The sequence below is a fragment of the Abramis brama genome (genome assembly GCF_963993115.1).
Source record: "Abramis brama genome assembly, chromosome: 7".
Classification (NCBI taxonomy): Eukaryota; Metazoa; Chordata; class Actinopteri; order Cypriniformes; family Leuciscidae; genus Abramis; species Abramis brama.
The window spans coordinates 3,661,301-3,670,463 of NC_139969.1; the positions used below are offsets into that span (position 1 = coordinate 3,661,301).

At 36.7% G+C, this 9,163-nt stretch overlaps 1 protein-coding gene across 1 annotated transcript in view; it reads left to right on the forward strand.

Moving 5' to 3' along the window:
* Positions 1–9,163, forward strand: part of piezo2b (piezo-type mechanosensitive ion channel component 2b) — a 97,159-nt gene that overhangs the window by 58,001 nt on the left and 29,995 nt on the right. Inside the window, exons 26-31 of the mRNA XM_084120029.1 lie at positions 695–938; positions 1,699–1,801; positions 3,166–3,337; positions 6,990–7,079; positions 8,514–8,644; positions 8,869–8,931. Of these exons, the coding sequence (XP_083976155.1) occupies positions 695–938; positions 1,699–1,801; positions 3,166–3,337; positions 6,990–7,079; positions 8,514–8,644; positions 8,869–8,931 (803 nt within the window). The remainder of the gene's footprint in view (positions 1–694; positions 939–1,698; positions 1,802–3,165; positions 3,338–6,989; positions 7,080–8,513; positions 8,645–8,868; positions 8,932–9,163) is intronic.

Sequence of the window (9,163 nt, forward strand, 5' to 3'; positions counted from 1 at the left end):
TTCAAAATGCATATACATATTAGCCCAAAATGCATGCAGATTTCAAAATACTTTCTAACGCTAGTTTTTAAATATCACAATATTTTTTTGTGTTTTAAGTTTTTTTTTTTTTTTTGGTTCTATTTTATTTTCTACCATAATGTAGAGGAATTTATGATTAGGAGTCATTTATTACATTTAAAGAATTTCTATTTTATTTTATTAATTAATTTATTATTATTTTATTTGATCTTTTGATATTTGATATTTTATTTGAAGAACACAATTCTTTCAAAATGCATATACATATTAGCCCAAACTGCATGCAGATTTCAAAATATTTTCTACTTTGCTAGTTTATTAAATTATCAAAATATTTATTTGTTTTAATTTTTAATTTTTTTTTATTATTATTTTATTTGATCTTTCATAATTATCATATGAAACAATGTTTTTAGTAACAGTTACATTTTTTGTAATTTTTTGAGACGTTTATAAAATTTTAAAAACTGTATTATGGCTCTGTGGCCCTTTCAAAACATTATTATATTCGAATGAACACAATTCTTTTATAATGCATATACATATTAGCCCAAAATGCATGCAGATTTCCACTGTGCTATCCTGTCTGAGCATCTTTGGCATGTTATTGGATGCACTAATCTCAGATGATAGCCAGACAAACATCATTTAAACATTACTGTAATTCCCTCAGGTCGTACCTGGACATGCTGAAGGTGATCATGTTTAGCTACATGTTCTGGTTCGTCCTGACCATCATCTTCATCACGGGCACGACTCGGATCAGCATCTTCTGCATGGGTTACCTGGTGGCGTGCTTCTACTTCCTGCTCTTCGGGGGCGATCTCTTACTCAAGCCAATCAAGAAGATCCTCCGTTACTGGGACTTCCTCATAGCTTACAACGTGTTCGTCATCACAATGAAGAACGTCTTTGCTGTGAGTGCAATCTGATATCTTATAGAAATATACATTTTCTGTTTTCAACCATAGTGCAGTAAATACCAGACTCATCATATTTAGTTATGAGGATATTTGATCTATTTAACTACTTTTTAATGTGCTAGTTTATATGCTTTAGACATGTAAAACATCCACATTTCACATCATTCACAACATGACGTCATTGCGTGATTACGTAAGCAAACTAGTCAATCCGTTCATTGAAACAAACTGTCCAAAATAACCAGTTTACGAAAAGGAATCTCAACCATAACCCTGAAAATTAAATTACTTAAATGAAAAACAATCCAAAAATAATGCTACAAATGATCACAAACAAATGCTAAAATTAAACATTATAATATAATTATAAATTTGGACATCCAAATCATATTTTATTTTATTTTATTTTATTTTATTTTATTTTATTTTATTTTATTTTATTTTATTTTATTTTATTTTATTTGTTTTATATTTGTTTTATATTTGTTTTATTTATTTGAATTTTTTTTTTTTAATGAAACAACTGGTACATGTTATTTTATGTTTGCATTTTTGAAAGCAATAAACATATTTAGAGGCATATTTCACCAAATTAAATATTTAAGATTAACTACTTAACATGCCATTAATCATGATTAATTATTTTATTATTTTGAGGGGCTATTAAATGCATAAACAGAGAAAATAAGTGAATCAAGAAATTAATTGATGGATTTTGCTAATTAAATGGATTTTTTGTTGTGTTTTTTCACAGATTTTGGCGTGTGGTTATATCAAAACTTTAATGAAAGAAAACTGCTGGTTAATTCAGCTGCTCAGTCTTGCTTGCACCATAAAAGAATACAAAGATCAACAAGGTAAGGAACAACAGGAGCAACTGTGTGAGTTGAAGTTGGTTTCTAACCTTTGCTACATTAATTAATCACACATAGTGAGCTGCCTACAAAGGCATTATTTTAAGGCATCATATTTGCGATAGTAGGCCGCTTCATTGTGTGCCTTCGAAGACAGCATGAACTAACAATGAAAAATACTTTGTAAGCATTTATTAATCTTAGTCAGTGTTAATTTAAACATTAACTAATACATATATTAAGTTGCATCTGCTAATATTATTAATATTATTAATATTATTTAATGAACCTGAGCTGACATGAACTAAAAAATTTATTTTAACAGTTGTATTTAAGTTAGTCAATGCATTAACTAATGGGACCGTAAGTTATTGTAAAGTGTTACCAAGACAGCATATATCCTTCACTCCCAGAATGCATTGCACTAACGAGAGAATGTGGTGTCCACAAACTGTTGATTACAAATATTTTTCGTTATAAAAAGTAATGATATTAAGTTAACTTATTTGCAAATGCAATGTTTTATCCAATATTTGTGTGTGCAGCATATTTCTATGCTTGTTTGCTCAGCAACATGCACATTTTCGAACTCTTCCTAATCAGAAACACCTGATTTAACTCGTCAGTTCATTATTAGAGACTCCAAAGCTGTGCTCGGAATCGCCCCCTATACCCTCATTCACTATTCCCTACATTACTCCAATAATATAGTCCACTTGAAGGAGTGAATGAAAACGAGTGAGTGAATTCGGACACTGAGTGTGCCAGAATGGCTGCCTCTTTTTGCATATTTTGTGCTTGCTTTTTAGTAATTATTTGAAACTTAGCAAACTGGCAGCTCCTGTAGTAATGAAAAGATTTATCTTGAACTCTGTCATGGAGACTAGCATGTATAAACCTTAATAATTTTTTTTTTAAATCAATCAGAAATGAATTTACACCTGTATGATATTACACTGTAGCCACATTGGACCAGCAGTTTGTAAAACGGATCGAAGGATGAGTAACCTGCGCCATCTTCTGATCAGACGTGAGAATTAATTCGACTCTCACAGTGCATTATGGGTATTCTCTAGCTGTTGAGCATACATTGGTTGTACATTCGTTGTTGCAGTGCATTATGGGATTAAATGAGTGCACTCGATAACTTCCACCTACAAATAACTGTCCCCTTAAATAGTGCCCTACTTAAGGGTAAAGGGGGCGATTTCAGACACAGCCCAAGGCTTGAAATGGATGGGTCGGATAAGAGATACATCCAAAATGTGCACTGTTGGTGTGCCTCCAGGATCAAGTTTTAGAAACAATGGCTTTAATGGCTTTAATGGCTTTATATGTGTGTTGTGTGTCTTCATGCCCGACTTCAGACACGACTTCAGGCTCGACTTCAACTCCATGTTTGCTCCCGGACGATGAGGCCGGGATCATCTGGGACAGTATCTGCTTTACGTTCCTCCTGCTGCAGAGACGTGTCTTCATGAGCTACTACTTCCTCCATGTGGTCGCAGACATCCGCGCCGGACAGATCCTTGCATCTCGGTATGACATGTAAACTGAATTGACATTTTTGCTTGAGGTTTATTTTTGTATCTGCAGTTGTTACATAAATAGAACCGTTGTAGTATGTAATAAGCAAGGTTGGGAATCTGATATTCAAGGTCAGGAATCAGATACTTGTTATAAAAATTAAAATTTCGATTCCTCTTATCAATTCCTTTGTGTGCATTTTAAATATGTTAAACCATTCAAGCACAAGAAGACTATCTTACACCCGGCGCAATGCAGCGCCAAGCGCGACGCAAGTGTGTTTTGCTAGTTTCAGCCCGACGCAGTTATCATTTTCACGTCCTGCGCCACGTTGTTTAAATAGCAAATGCATTTGTGCGCCCATGGGCTGCTGGTCTGAAAACGAGGTGTGTTCTGGCGCATTGTTGGTGCGTTGCTATTTTGAGGCAACAGAAATAGACTGAGCCATTGACCAACTGAAACCTGCTCTAAAGTCAATGGCGCAATATTTTTTTTGTGTTATTTAAAGAGCGTGTTAGTAATGTGCGCCTATAGGCGGGTCCACAACGTGCGTACACTCTGCTTATTACACACACAGGGAAGCACAGCAGCACACAAACATGCCAAATATTTAAAATAAAAGGATTTATGTAAAAGATTATTATTGTGTACATAAAGATATGGTGGAATCCGGCTTGTCCCGTAGATGTTCTGCTTGCGCACTTTTACCTCGCGCACGAGCAGATCCGCTTGCGCTCTGGAGACGCGTTCGGTCTTTCCTCTATCAAATTCCGTCATGTAAATAGCGAATCCGCCATGGCGCGAGCGCAACTGGCATTTAAAGGGAATGGGAGATGAGACTCTGATTGGTTTAATGCACGTAAATCCCAAAACACACCCATTACTCATTAAGAGAATAGGGACAACCCTTTTAGACCATGCGCCTGGCGCGCCGAACATTTTTCCCGTCGTTAAACTAGCAAAAGTGGATTCGGACTCGCCCTAAGTGAACTTGGCCCCTGCGCTTCAGACCACACGCTTAGATTGTTAAAATAGGGCCCTAAGTGTCTTTTTGCACTTGAATAGACACATACGCACAAAAATATGTCAATATATCCTCGCAAAAACAGTCAGTTATGTCTTAAGTGAACGTAAACAGTTGTTACACGCATGTGTAACAGTATATTGGATCCGTGCAGCTCTTAAAGTGACAGCAGCCTAATATTCCTGCTGCCGTCTCTATAATAACGATAATCAAACAACAAAAGACAAAGAGAATTCACTCGCTGTTCTTAACTAAATGTAACTTTGTAACTATATTTGTAGTGTATATTTCATTTTTTAAAGTGCAGTGTTATTTTATAGTTTCTGTACCTGAATAACTGAAAATCTTAAAACGCATTCAGTTGTATTTATTTGTGCGATTGCTAATTTGTTTATTTGTTCTTTTTTAATTACTGAGTGACTGTTTACTTGTCTTTAATAATGCTTGAATTTTTTATTAGTTAGGCTAGTTGATTTTTAAACCATAGGCAAAAGTTGCTTGTGTAAGTGTTTTTAGCCTGTTAATTTTTGTTCATGGTATTCAGCTACAATAAAATGTTTTGAAAAAAGACTTAGAATGATATTTTTTGACGGTTTTTTTTTGTTTTTTTTTAACCTTATTGGAATCGAAATTAGGAATCGATAAGAATCGGAATTGCTAAGCAGAATCGTAAACATTAAAATTGATAAAAAATGATACCCAACCCTAGTAATAAGTGTAAATTATGAAAGGAACACCACAGACACAGTGTAATCACCATGGGAAAATCTCAGAGTAAAACTGGGAGCTGTGAAAAATACACCGGTGTTTTGCCAGATGAGAAGTTTATCTATGCATCGTCTTTTTACACTTTTAATTCATCTTATAACTGTATTGTAACAGTTGTGTTCCTGTTTAGTCCTATTAGTCACGTATTTTGTTTTCCCGCCCTTATCCGTTGCCATGTCTACCTTCATTAGTTCATCATCATCACCTGTGTCTTGTCAATCACCTTCATCTGTGTCACCTAGTTTATGTTCATCAGTGTCTGTATTTAGTTCCCTCTGTTCAGTCAGTCTTCGTCCGTTCTCGTCAATGTAACCTCGTTACAAGTGTGTGAATCCTGCCTGTTTGTATCACTTGAGTTATATTTGTCAGTAAACACTTTGTATTGGAGCCTTCTGCCTTCCTCGTCTTCTTCTGCCTGCACACACCCTGACATGTATCATATATCTCTTTTAATATCTTTTATAACTGTTTTGATTTTCCTTGCTTTTATTTTGTGATAATTTTAAAGGGGTGGTATAATGCTCTTTTCACAAGATGTAAAATAAGTCTCTGATGTCCCCTGAGTGTGTATGTGAAGCATGTTAAAGTTGTCATTTTTTAAGGGTGAGCAAAAACGCACCGTTTTTGTGTCTGTCCCTTGCCTGGTTAAAACTAGACCATTCTCAGTAGTAACTGAGTTATGGTCTGGCAAAGCTCCATAGACAAATCATTTCCAAAGGGGCGTCACCAACGGACGTCGCGCAATCAGAGCGATCGTCATCATGTAAAGCCATATGCTGCGTCCCAATTCGCCTAAGTTACACTACGCCATAAAAGTATGTACTCTTTTTGTGAAGAAAAGGTATTTACTTTTGAATGTGTAGCAAAAAAGTAGGCAAGCTTTGGGATATACTACTTCATCATCTTTATCGGACGGATCTGTCGCATGCGTCCTGTCACTTAAACTGCCCTGTCAATCATCGTGTCACAGTTAAAATCCTCTATTAAATCTAATTTAATTTCCTACTGTTTCGGAGAGAAATGTAGTAGCACGTTCATCTGCCAGTGGGTCTTTTATGGAGACTGTCCTAATGTGTTTGCAATTTGAATATAATAATGCATTTAAAAGTTGAACGGACGTCGCTCAAATGCCTCTGGGTGCAATTGGATAGACCTAAAACCAATCAGAGCGATCGTCATCGTGTAAAGCCCGCCCCAACGTTTCTGATTGGTGCCGCGATTTCTCGGCCATGGAAATGGGCTTGAATGAGCTCTTTGCCAGACTACTTCTTGAGCAAATCTGAATTTGCTGGAAGTTGTCTGGGTTTTCCCAGGCTAGTCTGTCCCTTTAAATGCAAATGAGCTGCTGCTCCCGGCACAGGGGGTGGAGCTACAACAGCTTGTGTGCTGAAAATTTAAAAAACTTTTTTGTTTATGTTTAAATTTATGTAGCTGATGTGGAGTTAAATATCTTCTAATCATTGATTAGCATATTCTGTCATGATAATCTATAAATCGTGTTCCGGGGGCGGGGTTTATGTAAATTTTAGGGTTAGTGATGTCACTAACCCGGGAGGAATGTGGTGTAGTCTCTACCAGCCGTTTGTTGTAGTCCTTAAAAAGCGATTTCTTTAAAAGCAAATATCTCCCTTTGCTTTGAACTCTGAGCATCGTGACTTGGCACATGTTGTTTATGCTCAAACAGCAACATTACACACTAACTAAAGTTAAGAAAGTGAAATCATAATCAACCACCCCTTTAATTATTTTCTGTAAAGCACTTTGAATTGCCATAGTGTATGAAATATGCTATATAAATAAACTTGCCTTGCTTTGCCTTGCCTAAATGTAAGTACAGTAAAGTTGAGTGTTGTCCGTCTGTCTGTCTGTCAGAGGAGCCGAGTTGTTCCAGGCCAGCATCGTGAAGGCCGTGAGAGCTCGTCTGGAGGAGGAGAAGAGATCCATGGAGCAACTTAAGAGACAGTGAGCAACATCCTTTCATTTCTGTTCCACGATCTTTGTGATTTTATTGTTCCACATGACTTAATTTTGCCTGTAATGTCCACAGTAGAGCTCAACTCCATTTTTCCGCTTTTTTTTCTTCATGAGCAATTTGGAATATTCTTCACTAAGAGCTCTTAGACCAAACAAACCAATTGTGTCAATTTAGGGTGTGTTCACACTTGGCATGTTTGGTTGGATTAAAACGAACCCTGGTGCAATTGCTCTGTTAGTGCGCTTCATTTGAATAAGTGTGAACACCATCTGAACCCTGGTGACACCAAACAAGCTGAAGAGACGAGTCTCGATCCGCTTCCAAACTAACTCTGGTGCGGCTCGAGTGATATATGAACGCAACACAGACCAAAGACATGTAAACAAACCAAAAACAGGAAGATGAGACCCTAAAAAGGACAGAATGCTCAAGCACACCTGTTTTCCTCATCATAGTCGAGATGTTGCTCATCACAGTTCAGTTCAGGCATCAGAAGCGCGTCTGCTCACAGCAGATCTTGGTTTGTGTGACGGAGGGATTCCTGACACTGTTTTGACTCCTTTACATATTCATAAGCTCTTCACGAGTTCTCAGCTGGTCAGAATACCATCATATGTAGCGACACACACACAACCAGCGCATTTATCCCAGAACACAACATTGTTTTGGAAGTTCGGGATGGTCTGTCGCGAAATATACGTAATAAAAGCCGACCAATCAGATTTGAACGAATCCTTATGCCTTTAGGTTCAGTATCTTTAGGTTATGTGTTAAAATGCCAATGTGAACGCTAAGCGGACCAGGACTAAATGTTTTTTATTTTTTGGTCTGGATCAGTGAACCAAGCGAACCGAACTACAAGTGTGAACACACTCTTAATGTTATTTTCTAATCAGAAAACACCACTATTAAGAAATTAATACTTTTATTCAGTAAAGATGCATTTAATTGATCAAAAGTGTCACTTTTCAAAAAAGATTTCTGTTTCAACTAAATTATGTTTTTTTTAACTTTCTAATCATCAAAGAATCCTGACAAAATGTATCAGGGTTTCCACTAAAATATGAACTGTTTTCAAAGTTGTTTTTGAATTGTTTCTTGATCATCAAATCATCATATTAGAATGATTTCTGAAGGATCATGTGACACTGAAGACTGGAGTAATGATGCTGAAAATTCAGCTTTGCATCACATGAATAAATTACAATATATTCACATAGAAAACAGTTATAATATTTCACAATAGTCCTGTTTTTACTGTATTTTTGATCAAATAATTGCAGCCTTGGTGAGCACGAGGCTTCTTTCAAAAACATTTTAGCGATCCCAAAAGTTTTGAACAGTAGTGTATTTTACAGCAATGTACATGTGTTATTTGATGTGTCAGTAAGAGTGTCGCCGCTATGAATGCATTCATTTAGGATGGATCGTATTAAGACGCGTCAGCAGAAGTTCAAAAGAGGGAAGGAGAAGATGCTCAGCCTTGCTCAGGCGTCCGTAGACGAGCCGAAACTCATCCCACCCGACGAAAACCACGATGAGGATGATGATGGTATGATGTACATCATGACAGCAGGAGAGTGTAATTAGGATAAAATCGGATAGAAATGTATTTCTTAGAAACTTCAAACGTTAGCATTCTTATACAAGTGTTGTGTATGTATTTAACTGCATATTAGTCACATTTTCCATAGAGCAACAAGAAAAAGGTTTAATTTCCAATTTCACCGTCACTTCTGACGTGCTTTCATTAACGCTCTGACGTTTCATTTGCAGAGAGAAAGAAAAACAAGGTGCAAAAAAAGCAGTGGTGGAGGCCTTGGGTTGATCATGCGTCCAGTAGGTTCCTCATACCTTCCTCTGATCCTCCTTGTGTCCTTGACCAGAAGTCAGAGGATTCCCATACTGCACTGGGGCTCTGGCAGACCTCGAACACAACAAACACACCCTCCAGACCTTTGACTTTTCTACATCTATTTAAGGCTCTGAGGCTGGTTTTGATTGTTACAGATATACATCAATACATTTTTTAAAGCGGTCATATCAAAAGGAATGATATGATATACAGTCA